Genomic DNA, 15,014 nt, shown 5'->3' on the forward strand with positions numbered 1-15,014 from the left:
GATAAATACCTGACTGACTAGGCAGGCACTTAAAAGGAGACAATAGCTCCTACCCAGCTATCCCTGGAGGAGATTGTCCATGAAGTTGGAGTTTGAACCTTGGGGATGCTGCATAAACACATCATAAGATCATAGATTTAGAACTGAAAGGGATCTTGGAGGTCATGAAGTCCAGTGAAGATACTTACTTTCTCATTTGGATTTTTTTTAAACCCTTACTGTCTGTTTTAGAATCAATACTAGGTATCAGTTCTAAGGCAGAAGGGTGGTAAGGGCTAGACAACTGGAGTTAAGTTGCTTTCCCAGGTCAAGCAGCTAAAAAGTATCTAAGGTCAGATTTGAACCCAGGTTCTCCTGTCTCTAAGCGGTCTCTCTATCCACTGAGCCACCTAGCTGCCCTTTCTTATTTAAATTTCATTTTAAAAGTGTGAGGATCCTAAAACTATACCTCCCATTCTCCATCCCCCCACTAACCAAATAAAATTGACCTTGCTTTTTGAACTGAATTGAAATAAAATATTTCATTTAAAATGCAATATAAAGTGGGGCAAAGTTAATTCTCAATCTCCTTGTATTTGGAACATCATTTTAAGACTGTTAATTATAACTTGGGGTTTCTTAAATCATGTGATATTAAGATGCTAAGTTAGAAGGTTATAATCTTTTTCTCTGATTTCTATATTCTAATAAACCAAAATAAACACATCTACATTGCACTCAGAATAAAAATAAACATTTTGAGACACACATAATTGAGAAATCTTTTTTTTACTAGGAAACCCTGATTAGGGCTGTAGGCAAAAAAAGAAAAACAAAAAAAAAACAAAGGTTGTTTGTGTGTTTGTGTCTCCTTGGATGAAAGATTTTAAAACTATGTGAGTGCTGAAATGTTTATTTTTTACTCTGAGTGCAGCATGGATGTTTTCTTCTTTTTAACTCATTCTTAGCTTCCTCTGAGAAGAGCTGTAAGATATTCCTTGTTATGCTTGGAGGCCTGCCACTTGGCAGCTGAGTGATTATGGAGTAGTGACTTCATTCCTCTGAAGCTCAGTTTCCCTCTCTGTAAAATGTATGTGATATTTGCATTAGTATTGTTTCAAGGGAAGAAGGGAAGCACTTTGTAAAACTCAAACTACTATTGAACCCGCAACCACACTAAGACTTTTGGGGACACCCTATATTAAATATTTGGCAAGGGGAGGGAGGGCTACAAAAATGAATACTTTGTGACTCCCCAGCCCTTTACCATTACATTACACATAATCTAAGCACTTAATTTTTAATTAATTAATTTAGTTTAGTAATTAATTTATCTGATTGACTAATCAGTCACTTAAAATAAGGCAGCCCCTTCCCTAACCCCTTCCCTGCACTAGATAGCACATTAATTTAAAAAGCCTTATTGTTTTTGTTGTTGTTAATTGTGGCATGAAATTCTATGAAGGCATGTCATTCGATAAATTAGTGTTGGAAAAAAAAAAGTTCACAGCTTTATATTCAGTTCGAATTGCTTCATTTAAAAAAATATTTGACCTACATATCTCACTGGATAGTAAGGCTTTTACAGAAGTAATGTATAGAGATATATGCTTTGCAAGTTTCAAGTACAAGATATAAACATAAATACATTGTTTTTATTTTTAAAACTCTTTCTGTCTGTCTTAGAATCAATGAAGAAAAATAAAAATCTAATACTTCCCTTAGATTAGAACAGATTTTCTAAATAGACATATGAAAATAAAACTTTAGAAAGGAAGTGCCATTTAAACTTAACTCAGGCTACTATCATTATCATATAGCATTTATGACATCTTTACCATATGTATTAGGAATCAGGATGCAAACGTTTCCTTTCCCCTTTGGAAAATTCTCTTGAAATTATATAATGATGTAGGAGCTAAACAGTACGTTTAGCCATTTATTGCATCTGATTTGCTTTTTACTTTATTCTGATATTCATTCAACAAATATTTTATTAGGGACATGCTAGGTATAAGGCATTTGGGGAAATATATAGAAGACATGTCAGTGGCCTATTTCATGAAGAAGATATGTATACATAGATAACTGCAAAGGAAGACAAAGCATAAGAACAAAAGCTAAAATTGTGCTATGAGATCCAAAAAAGAAGAGATTACTTGTAGCTAAGGGGATGAGAAGGCTCCTTTAAGTAAGTATTATGATTGCATCTTGATCAATAAATGAGATTTCAAAAGGGAGAGAAGGGACTTGGAGAGGCAGCATGGTCCTGGTGGATTCCAAGTCAGATCTGATTTCAAATCCAACTTCAGATACTTACTGGTTGTATGACCCCGGGCAAGTCTAAACACCCCTATGAGTGTTGGGATTGAGTAAGTTAGGAAAGGTTTTTCCAAGTTAAAGGTACATCATTAATGAAGGAAATTATAAAGCTCAAGACATTTTGGGGGTGCATTGAGTAGGCCACTGTGGCTGATATTGGTATTTTTGCAGGGTTTTTTGTTTTTATTTGTCTTGATAAATGTGAACACTTCCAGTCTCTGGGATAATGAAGGGGGCTCACAGATGGCATGAAGGTGCGATTTGGGCATGAGGTCTCTAAAAGGTTTGCCAATGCTGGTCTAGGAGTTAGGTGAGATAAGTCTGAAAAGGTTGCTTGGGCTCAGATTGTGAAGAGCTTTGAGAAACAGGTTAAAGAGTTAATCTTTTTGGTTGGCAATGAGACCATGGAAGTTTGGGGGCTCAGGGTGATTTAAAGATTACCCGAGCAGCAAAGGGAAAGATTGGGGAGAGGAGAGACAGAAGGCATAGAGATCAAAATGGAAGCTGGTTTCAATATTACAGACATAAATTTATCAGAGTCTGAGCTAGGATGGTGGCAAATGAGAATGGAAAGCAGAGAATACAAATAAGAGCGAGAGATTGTAGGGGTAGAATCAACAGAATTCTTCAACTGATTGGAAGAGAGAGGGACAGAGACAGACAGAAAAGTTTCAGAGATAATTTCAAGGTTTTGTATGAATGGTGACAGAACAGGAAGGCAGGGAAGTAAGCCTTTTGGGGGGACAGGTGAGATAGGGAGGGAAAAGTTTAATTGAGATAGTCCACTTGGAGCTTTCTATCAGGCAATTAGAAAAGTTTGTAGCTCCAGAGAAATCTGGGCTGTAGATGGAAATCTGGGAGTCATTCACATAGAAGTTTAAATTAAAGCCATGGGAACAAATGAGCCACTGACAGAGAAAAATAGAAAAAGAAAATAAAGCAAAAAAAATGAGCTTTTTGGAGAAGTGGGCCTTGAAGGGAGTGGGAGAAGGAAGAGGAACCAGAAAGAGTTGGAGCAGAGGTTAGAAAATATCTTGGAAATCAAAGGAAGAAATTTCCTGAGACCAGGGGCTGGTCAAAAAATAGTTTCAGTTTCTAGAGACTAAAAAGAGATCTGATGTTTAAAAGAGCTAAAAGGGGGGTTTTGAGTATACTTTGGTCCAACTCTCTAATTTTATAAATAAGGAAACTGAGTCACATGGGTTAAATGACTTGTCCAAGGTCACACCTAAGTAGTAAGTATTTGAACCCAGGTCATCTGACTCCATTGATCTTTTCATCTCACTTAAAAATAAATTTAGGGTTAGAAGTTAGGGTTAGAAACGAATTTAGGGTTAGAAATGAATTATCAGTGAGATTTGGAGAAATTTTAAGTTAAGTGGTAATGAGATGACAGAAGCCAGACTGCCAAAGGTTGAGAAGTAATTGGATGGTAAGGAAGGAAAGGTGTCAATTGAAGGCTACTATTTGGCAGCCCTAGAAAAGGAAGAGATTACAATGTGCCTCTAATGAGGTTTCTTCCTTATTTAAGAGAACACCAACCTTGTAAGTTAAAGGAGATCTATTATCTGGAAACCCCGTTATAACTGCAAGTTGAGAAGGAGCTTTTTACCATTGTAATTAATGACCAGTGTACCATCATTCTGGAAAGTCCTGAAGAGCATTAAGTAATTTATTGTTCTTGCCTTTGTCTGCATATCAATGGGACTTCTTACAAAAACTAGGTTAATGAGCGATGATAGTGAGAAGGAGCTTGTTAGAATAGGTAAAAAGAGGGAGCCTTGGAGGACAAGACCAAGGCTCAAGTCCCCACCTTTGGCATACAGGATTGTCAGATCATAGACTAAGAGCTCCATCGTCCCTTGTGTCATTGTGTTCAATCCATTCATTTTATAGATAAACTTAGTGCAGAAAGATTAAGTGACTTGCATAGGGTCACACAGCTAGTAAGTATCTTAGACAGGTTTAAGATTCACCCTAAATTAAGTATGTGACCCTGAGGAGGGGATTTCCATATCTGAAAACTTACCCTACAATGATAACATCACAAGTCATGAACAAAATGAACAGAGTGATATTTCAAAGGCAAATTCTCCTTATGTCAAGAAAAAAGTGCTTCTATTAAAGAGTTGTTTTATTAAAGACTGTAAGGATATTAGAATCTCTCTGACTGTGCCGTGGATCATGGATCTGCACATCGATGAGACTTCTTACCAAGAAAACTCCAATTAGGATCATGAAGAGTCAGACACGATTTGGAGCCAGGTTGTGGAGGGCTTTGAGAAACAGGTTAAGGAGTTAGTCTTCTATTTGGTTGGCATGTTGACCATGGAGGTAGGGGTAGCATCCACAGAATTCTTCAACTTGATTGGAATGAGAGAGAGACAGAAAAAGAGACAAGAACAGAGAGAGACAGTGAATAGCAATGTAGTTGTTTACGTGTTGTCTCTCCATGAGCTCCTTGAGAGCACGAACTATCTTGCCTTTTTTTGTATACTCAGCTCTTAGTACATCATCTGACACATAGTAGGAGCTTAATTAACATTTATTAATTGACTAAAAACCACTTGAAATCCTTCTTTTTCTAATATGTGACTCTAACTTGGGCTGTTTAACTTGGAGCCTATGGACTGTTTATTTTTTAATAGTGATAAATGTATTTCATTTCAATATAACTGGTTTCCTTTGGGTAATCATATGTATTTTACTTCATGCCTTTTGTTGTTGCTCTGCTATGTTCCATTCCTTGTGACCCTATCTGGGGTTTCCTTTGCAAAAATACTGGAGTGGTTTGGCAATTTCTTCTCCAACTCTTTTTCTAGAGGAGGAAACTGAGTCAAATAAGGCTAAGTGACAGATTTGAATTCAGGTCTTCCTGACTCCAGGCCCAGGTCTCTATCCATTTCACCAGCTAACTGTACCCCATTTCCTTATTCTGAGAAATCAATAGGCTTCACTAGACTGCCTGAGGAAATCATGACACTAAAATGGTTAAGAGCCCCAGCTCTAAATAATAACAAAAGAGCTGCCACATTGCTGCCTGTGGAGGCTCCTAAGCATGGACCCTAATTAAACTGAGGGCACTGGGCAAAAAAGGTCTTAATTCTAGCTAAGCCCTTCTCCTTTACTTCCCCTTCCTCATAGTCCCTAACCACAGTCCCACACAAACTCCCCATGAGCTATGTCTGTTTGGTCATCCTACAACTACAGAAGAGTCCCTTTGAGGGGAAGGGGTTGCCTCAGAGACTAGCTGGGGGTGAACACATTACTTCTGGTAAGTGGTTGAGAGCATCCCTACCTACCTTTCCCAAACCTGATTTTCTTCTACCCTCTTGGGACTTATCTCCCTGGTGTAGGAAATTGGGATCAGCATCTCAGAGTAATCACTACCACAACGGGCTGCAGATATTTAAGCTTTGAAATTGTTTTTGGCCCCTAAGCAGTAGAATAAACTATGTTGTTTGAGTCTCTCTCTTATCCCGTGCTTTGCCTCATGGAGAGGAATAAGGGTCAAAGTTTATGAGGCTAAATATGGATATTGAAAATTAATCTGTTGGTAGCTATTTGCTGTCTTGGGGCTGGTGGTATTCAACTTCTGATCCTCTCAGCACCTGCTGTGGAGATTTTTCTAGCTCAGCAGCCCTCTCCCAAACCAAGCTCAAATCTAGCCCAGTTTGGCCATCTGTACAGATTCATTTGCTTTTTTTTTTTCTTCTGCTTTTGATGTTTGTTTATTTGTTTTAAGATGCAAAGCAAGTATGGTGGCTGGGCCAGGAACTGTCAGGGTGGTCCCCCTTCAATCATTTATATCTTCTGAAATTTCTTATACTTTATAGATTAACCGGCCAGCCCCCTGCCTCCACAGAAGCCATTGTTTCCAGGTTAGCTGTGGGTTCTAGGTAATTGTGTCTTCTGTATTAATCCTGTAGAAAGCAGCTTTTAAATATTCTAGTATGATGTGAGATTGTTTTATGTACCCAGCATCCATATCCCCATATAAAGTTGGATTTAGGTTGATTAGTATAATTCTGATTGTCTTTATCATCGGCAAGCCTTTATTAAGTGCCTACTATGTGCCAAGTACTGGCAGATACAAAGGAAGGCAAAAATGTGAGCCCTTTCCTCAAAATCTTTACATTCTAATGGGGAAAATAATATAGGAGAGAGAGAGAGAGAAAGAGAGAGAGAGAGAGAGAGAGAAAGAGAGAGAGAGAGAGAGAGAGAGAGAGAGAGATGCATGGGTGGAGGAGCAGAGAGTAGAATGAGACAGGGGAAGACCTTCTGCAGAAAGTGACATTTGAGCTGTGTTTTGAAGAAAGCTAGTAAAGATGAGGAGGGAAGAGAGTGTTCCAGGCATGAGAAAGCTAGTAAAAGGTTGGATGGGACCAGGTTGTGAAGAGACAACTAAAGGTAATGACTGTGTGACCCGAGCTGGGCAAGTCATTTAACCTCCTCTGTTTGTCTCAATTTCCTCATCTCTAAAATGGGGATAATAATAGAACCTTTCTACCAAAATTATTATGAGAGGGGTCAGCTGGGTGGCTCAGTGGATTGAAAGCCAGGCCCAAAGACAGGAGGTCCTGGGTTAAAATCTGGCCTGAAATATTTTCTAGCTATGTGTTGTGTGACCCTAGGCAAGTCACTTAACCCTATTAATTCTAAGATGGATGGTAGGTAAGGGTTTCTTTTTTTAAATTGTTATGAGAACCAAGTGAAATAATTTTTGTAAAGCACTTTGCAAACTTTAAGATGCTATATAAATGCTAGATTATGAAAGGTTTTAAAAGCCTAAGAAAGGATTTTCTAGTTGATTGTGAAAGTAATAGTAAATGACATGGAGTTTATTGAGGATGGGAGTGGTATAGCATGGTCAGGCCAGCACTTCAGTGGAGATCACTTTGGCACCTGAGTAGAGAATGAACTAGAGTGGAGAAAGCCACCAAGCAGGGAAACCAATCAGAAAGCTATTGTAATAGTCCAGGAGTGAGGTGACAGGGGCCCATCCCAGGGTGGAACACCCCCCCTCCATGGATTTTGTTTGTGGCATTATTAGTTGACTAGAGACATTCTGAGCCTTTGATTCCTTATCTCTAAAATGAGAGCATTTGTTCTTTCTTTCTTGACTAACATGGATGCTGAAGTGTAAAAATTAAAATTATTATACAAATAACTTCAAATATTTTATTTTATAAGATTTATTAATAATCACTAGAAGTAACAAAATAAAACCACATGCCCATGGCTAATCTACCTGCTCAAACAGCCTGTTCCACCAATGTCCAGACCCAGCAAGGAAAGAGAGCTAGCCATGGAAGACCACCCAATTTATCTCCTGTCTACATCAGCACATGAAAACAGGAAGTCAGTAGACTCCTGGGAAATGTAGTTCAAAGGCACAAGATTTCCAGTTACACAGAGGATAATTACAACAATAGGCGCAGGGGCAGCTAGGTGCCACAGTGGATTGTCAGCCCTAGAGTCAGGAGGTCCTGTGTTCAAATTGATGGAGAAAGACAGCAGGCAGTGAGGGGTGGTAATAGAAACAAAACCTTCCTACTCTAAATCTTATATTTCTCACCAGTTATCACTGGTTAAATATCAACTGCAAAACCTGTATTTTCAGTATTAGTTAAGCATAAATGGCAGATTGTTCAGTTACCCATTCTATACTGAATCTGTAATATTCTATATTGGACATCAGCTTTGTGCCTAATCTGTTTTATTAATTTCTCATATTGTTCTGTATTTACTTTAATTCAGAACTATAAGATATAATTAAATTAACCTACAGTGGACCTCCAATGTACTACCGTGCCCCAGCCATATTCTCATTCTAGAAGGGCAGCAAGTCCTCTTCCACATTGACAAATGATGACAAGGTGGACAATGGGGAACAAGGGACCTGTGCCTTGGGATCTCTGACATTTCAGAAGAATCTCCTAAACCTGTGCATATTCCTTATTCCCTAAGACATAGATATCAAACCCCCAAATTCACTTCCACCTGAATTTTGCCATGCCCATTTTCCAGGGTTTTCTGGAGAGGTGAAGATTTCTCTGGAATGAGAGGTGACCAGTGCCCAGATCCTAATAAATATGCCAACTCTAATCCACTGAGCAAGGAAGCTCCCACTCTAGAGTGGACACACGGAGCTGCTACTCTACAGCAGAGCTGTTACTCTACTGTGGAGCTGCTACTCTGGTACTGGAAAGCTGTCAATCCATCAGCCCCAGAGAGGCTTTTCTATTAGCCCTGGGGCTTATCCATCAGCCCCAATGATACCTGGTTAGCCTCCAGACCATTCCACCAGCTATTAGGCTTTTATACCACCATAAACCTCTTCTTCTTCAAACAAAATTCTTTCTTACTTCTGGAATGAACAGAGTTTGAGTCTCCAATTATTGGGGTGAGAATCTGCTACAAAGTTGGACGTGTTTCTCCCACAACAAAATCTGGTCTCAGACACTTCCTAGCTGTGCTACCCTGGGCAAGTCACTTAGCCCTATTTGTCTAGCCCTTGCCCTTCTGTCTTAGAGTTGTTCCCAAGACAGAAAATAAAGGCTGGGAAAACCCCACCAACAACAGCAAAGCAAGAGGCAGCTGGGTGGTATAGGGGATAAAGTGCTGAGCTTGGAGTTGGGAAGGCTCAACTTTGTGAGGTCAAATCTGGTGTCAGACACTTACTAGATATATGACCCTGAGCAAATTGCTTAATGTTATTTACCTCAGTTTCCTCAGTTGTAAAATGAGTTAGAGAAGGAAATGGCAAACTACTCTCAGTATGCCTAGAAAACCCAAAAAAAAGGGTCACAAAGAATGACATGACTTAACAACAACAGCTGTGATACAGCATAAGAAATGTGCCATATAAATGTCATCACTAAGGACTTGCCTTCCACTGGAGGCTTCTATGTAGCATGGAGTTGACTATAGGGTTTTGTTTTTCTTTTAACCCTTACTTTTTTTTCCAGTCCAAAGACCTGGGTTCAGAGCCTTCCTCTGATGCTTCCTTTCTGTGTAGTCTTGGGCAAATCACAATTTCTCTGAGCCTTAGTTTCCTCATCTCTAAAATGGGGTCTCTGAATTAGATGTGTCCTTCTAGCTCAAGAACGACAATCTAAATCCGATACAATACAAATCCAAACTATAGCTCCTATGGTATGATTAGGTCTTATAGAGTAAAATCATCTGTAGCCTCGGTGGTAGGCTCAAGTATTTCCTGATCTCTGCATTTAAAAATTAATGCAGGGGGTTGGGGGGGGCATCTAGGTAGCTCAGTGGATTGAGAGCCAAACCTAGAGATGGAAGGTCCTGGGTTCAAATTTGACCTCCCACACTTCCCAGCTGTGTGATCCTGGGCAAGTCACTTGACCCCCATTGCCTAGCCCTTACTACTCTTCTGCCTTGGAACCAATACACAGTATTGACTCCAAGTCGGAAGGTAAAAGTTAATTCTTGGACCATGTGACCCTGGACAAGTTTCTTACCCAGCCTTAGTGCTTTCCCACCTTGGAATCGATATTTAGTATCGATCTAAGACAGAAGGTAACAGTTTTAAAAAGTTTTTAATGCTTGAAGTTTGTAAGGTATAGAGACCTACTGTAGCAGTGGGCATTGATTCTGTAGTACAAAATTCTTTGTATTTAGTTTGTACAATTTAAATTTACATATATATGAAAACAAAATTACTTTGTATTTCCTTTCTCTGTGTTTTTTTAGGACATTTATTTAAAATACTAAGCCCCTTGAGGGTAGGGATTGTCTTCCCATCCCCAGTACCCAACACAGTGTCTCACATATAGGAAGATAGTAATAAATGTTTGTTGAATTGAATTGAGTTTAATTGAATCAAACTGTCAGTCATTTTGCAAGTATGGGTAGAGTCCCTTTATAGCAAATAACAGAACAAGGACTACAAAATTCTGACCATACTGGGGTGAATGATTTACAGCATTTTGTCACTTTGTTCATTAGGTTGCAAGCTCAAGGGCAGGGGTTGTCTTTTTCCTCCTTTTGTATCCTTAGCATTTAGCATAAGGCCTGGGACATAGCTCCTAAAAGATAAATAATGAATGTTTATTGACGATGCCTTATAAAAGGTGGTAGCTCATAGTCCCATTCTTCAAGTGCCTTCTGTAATAGAAGCCACCAATAGAGACATTCTTCACAGTGTTTTTGTTCTACCATCAAGTAACACCAATCCACCATAATTCCCCTGCCACCTCCACCAGAAAAATACTCAAATTCCTAACCCACAATATAAGTGGCACCTCTTAAAAAAAGGCATAAGTGATTGTAGGAGAACAAAGAAGTCAGAGTAAGAAGAGTTGGGAGTTTATTCAGCTGAAATTCTGCCTTAGGAATAAATGATTGCCTGTGTGGAATTTGTTATCGAGGAGCCAACCTCTATTTTGTAGTCAACTACAGAATCTATGGGAATGTTTCAAGGGCTGGGTCAAGAGATTTTTTTTATTGTTGTTGATCAGTTGTATCTGATTCTTTGTGACTCCACATTGGGGTTTCTCATCAGAGATAATGGTTTGCCATTTCCTTCTCCAGTTGTTCATATTGGGAAACAGGTAAGTGAGTTGCCCAGGGTCATACAGTCAGTAAGAGTCTAAGGCTGGCTTTGAACTTGGGGAGGGGAGTCTTCCAGCCTGAACTCTATCCACTGGGCCACCTGAGTCAAGAGATACTCAGATAATATTGGTGACTATATTTGACTTGGACCATTTTACTAAATATTACAATGTTGTTTCTCTTGTTACAGGGAAAGTCCATCTGCCAACTTGGACCCATGTACATTTCTTACATCTTTTATGGGCTCCAATAGGACCCTGTTGATCGATGGTCGTGTTGAACTCAAAAGGGGTCTGCAGCGTCAGGAACGACACCTCTTTCTGTTTAATGATTTGTTCGTTGTGGCCAAGATCAAGTAAGTATCTGAGTAAATATCTTTATTAAAATGCAATGGAATCTCCTTAGCTAATGGTCATTGTGACCCCAAGGAAGATTGTCTCCTTAATTGGCCCTTGTTATGCCAGTGCCAATCTTTTCAGTTATAAAGGGTGTTTTGTTTTATTTTGTCTTGTTTCATATATTTCTCTTTTTCATGTGTGCACACTTTTAAGTGCAGTTAAGTAATGAAATATTCATTCATTTTGGGCTGGTGCCAGTGACTTACTTGTTTTGTTACCTTGGACAGTCCATTTATCTCTTTGGACTTTGGTTTCCTCATCTGAAAAGTGAGGCTGTTGAACCAGGTAATCTATAGGGTCCCTTCTAAAGTCTCAAAAGAGTTTTAAGTTTAGGATGACCTTTGGTTATGCCCCTAACCTCACAGGGTTGTTATAAGAACAAAGCTTCATAAAACCTTAAAGCGTTAAATATGTTAGTATTGTGAGTATCATCATGTCTGCAAATTGTCATTGGAAACCTAAAAGACAGGTCCCTTCCGTAAAGGGATTAAACTGAACATAATTAAATCTTCCTCTGAGGATTCCTCACTTTTGCTGTGAATGTCTCTCAAGGTCATTACTTCGATCATCAATCTTGATTGTAACGTGGGTCTGTGGGTGGATAATAGAAACGTGTGAGAGATTGGACTACATCTTTACTGATCCCTGAACATTTCCTGGGAGTTTATTGTTTAAATAAATCCTTGACTCTAACTTCTTCCACCATGCCATCTTTTGCCTTTTCTCTCCAAGTTGAATACAATATCCTTCTAAATAAATTACATGTTAATTAAAATTTGTGATCAATAAAGGCGTTACAGGAGATGGCTCTAAACTGGGATTGTCAAGGAATCAGACAAGTGTACTGTGAACGTAATTATTCTTGATGTCCAATTATTCACCCTCTGACACCAAGTTAAATCACTTTTCTTATGAACTGAGGCTGTGGTGCCAGTGCCCTTCAGGAGATATAGTATATCTCTGTAAAGCAATCCTTATTATAAATGACTACACAAGGGGAAGTCTTCCTGTTCTTTCCCTCAGCCCTCCCCTCCCAAACAAATAAAACAACAGGACATGCACTCTCTCTGTTAGTAGGCAAGTTGGGAGCAGGATGAGGGAAGACAGTCTGCTTTCAAACCTAATAATAGAAATCTTAGAAATGAACTGTTTACCTTTTCCTAGAAACCAGTGGAACTTTTCTCCTCTTTTCACTTTCAGAGAAGTGTTAGGATTATAGTGTTGGGGAAAAAAAGAGAGAGAGAGAGAGAGATAAAGGTACAAGTTTTTCATTTATAATGTTTGTCTTAAAGAGATTTCATAGTATTATAAAATCTTAGAGTTCTGGAAAAGAGTTCAGCCAGTACAAACCATACCAAAGAATGATTCTCTTCCTCAATCCCTTACGTCCCCAACAAGAGTCATACTAGAGCAGCCAGGTAGCACAGAGGACAGAGTGCCAAGCCTCCAGTCAGGAGGACCTGAGTTCAAAGATGGCCTGAAGCACTTTCTAGCTGTGATCCAGGGCAAATCACTTAACCCCAGTTGCCTAGCCCTTACCTCAATTTTGCCTTAGAATCAATCATTTCTAAGACAGAGAAGATGGGAGCTTAAAAAAAAAAAAGGTGGACTGCAGCATCCCCTCAAAGTCCCAGAGCCAGCAAATTCACCATTTCCCAAGGCAGGCATGAATAGCTTGAGTTATTTATTAGAAGGCTTCTTCTCACAGAAAGCCAAAACTTACATTTCTGCAATTTCTAACTATTTCTTTTAGTTCTGCCCTCTGATGCCAAGAAAATGTCTTAATTCCTATTACATATGACAAGTATGTAAATAAAAAATTCTATATTGGGAATATTTTAAAACAACTATTTATTGCCCATTTGTCTTGCCTTCTTCAGGTTAAGTGTGCCTCAGTTCCTGCAGTGAAGCTACCTTCAGCATCCCCTTATCACCCTGGATAGACTGCTTTTTTTTTTTAATCTAATGCTATACCTGTATAGTTGGATTTTTGTACTAAAAGCACAGAGTTTTACATTACCCCCTATTATATTTCATTTCATTAACATATAATCCATTGTTTTAGCTTGTAAAGGTCTTTTGGGATGATAATTCCATCATCTAACATCTGCTTTGTGTTCTTCTAAAATGTCATAAGCATTTCATTTCATCCTTCTTTAATGTTGGCACAATGGCATCAGTAAGCATTTATTAAGTGCCTACTGTGGGCCATACACTGTGCTAAGCCATGGGGATAAAAAAGAAAGGCAAAAGACGATCTCAGATATCGAGGAGCTCACAATCTAATGGGAGAGCAAACAGCTAAGTACAAACCAAATAGATACAAGATGGAGCAATGAGGTAGCACAGTGGATAGAGAGCCAAGGTCCAGAGGCAGGAGGACCTGGCTTCATATACTTCCTAGCTATATGACCCTGGGCAAGTCATTTAACCACAATTGCCTAGATTTACCACTCTTCTGTCTTAGAGCTCATACTAAGACAGGAGGTAAGGATTATTTTATAAAGAAGGAAGATAGATAGATAGATAGATAGATAGATAGATAGATAGATAGATAGATAGATAGGAGGTGATCTTGGAGGGAAGGCACTAACTTTACGGATGTACTGGAAAAGGCTTCCTGTAGATTTTAGGGGCAGTGATGTGGCTTAGTGCATAAAGATGGGAAGTCCTCAGTTCAGTTCAAATGTGACTTCAAATGCTTCATGGCTGTGTGGCCCTGGACAGGTCAATTAATCTCAACTGCCTAGTCCTTACTGCTCTTTTGCCCTGGAACCAAAACTTAGTATTAATTCTAAGATGGAATGTAAGGGGAAAAGAAAGAAAGAGAGGGGAAAGGAAGGAAAGGGGAGAAAGAAAAGAATAGAGACTTTTTCAGAGACTTGAAATAAGTAAAGAAGTCAGGAGAAAGTCCTGGCATAGGTCCAGTGAAAGTACCCAGGCTCAGGAAAAGGCATGTCCTATAGCAAAAAAGAAGCCTTTTTGTGACTGAATGACTTAAACATTTATGGTCTCCTACCTATTATTATCATCTCATATTTCAGTCAAACAAGGTTAAATACTAATTTTGTGAGATATTTTATAATACAATATTAATATTTAATCAATAGATCCTATTTTTTGCCCTGATATTTCACAAAACCTTTTGATTCTTAAGTTTAGAATCATGGTATATCTTATGCCTACAAACACTTTGTTAGCTGCTCTTTTGTGGACACAGAGGGTATTTCTTCCCCTTCTGTCTCTTGTAAATGAACAAGAGGGAATATGAGTGAAGAGTGAATATACCTTTTCCAGATGACCTGCATCATTCCAATGCCACAGGGGGAATGAGTGTTGGATCCAGAATCTCTGTTCGACTGTGGGGCAAGTTATTTAGCCATTCTGGGCCTCAATTTCCTCATCTGTAAAATGAAGGAGTTGGACTAGATGACCTCAAAGGGCACCATTCCAATTCTAAACTCATGATCTTATAATCTTTGAGATGCTGCCAAAAAGAAGATCAAATGTTGCAGGATTTAGTTTGGATAAGATTAGAATGCCTACAGATGTGGATGCAGATGTTGTTATGATGTCAGTAGGAGTGCAGATGCAGAAAAGAGTTTATCCATGGAGGTTTTTAATTATGTCCAGTTGAGACTGTAGAGCATACATGCATTCCTTAAGTTGGAATCTGACAAGAATGTAAGTGCCAATAAAAATAGCATTATATACAGATAATAAGGATAAAGGAAA

The 15,014-nt window shown here is 38.9% G+C and overlaps 1 protein-coding gene across 2 annotated transcripts in view; it reads left to right on the forward strand.

The window, feature by feature from the left end:
- Positions 1–15,014, forward strand: part of ARHGAP20 (Rho GTPase activating protein 20) — a 160,896-nt gene that overhangs the window by 68,304 nt on the left and 77,578 nt on the right. For both annotated transcript variants that reach the window (XM_056794424.1, XM_001381378.4), the window contains one exon: positions 11,072–11,236. In XM_056794424.1, coding sequence (XP_056650402.1) covers positions 11,072–11,236 — 165 coding nt within the window. The remainder of the gene's footprint in view (positions 1–11,071; positions 11,237–15,014) is intronic.

This window comes from Monodelphis domestica, chromosome 4 (genome assembly GCF_027887165.1).
Source record: "Monodelphis domestica isolate mMonDom1 chromosome 4, mMonDom1.pri, whole genome shotgun sequence".
NCBI classification, from domain to species: domain Eukaryota; kingdom Metazoa; phylum Chordata; class Mammalia; order Didelphimorphia; family Didelphidae; genus Monodelphis; species Monodelphis domestica.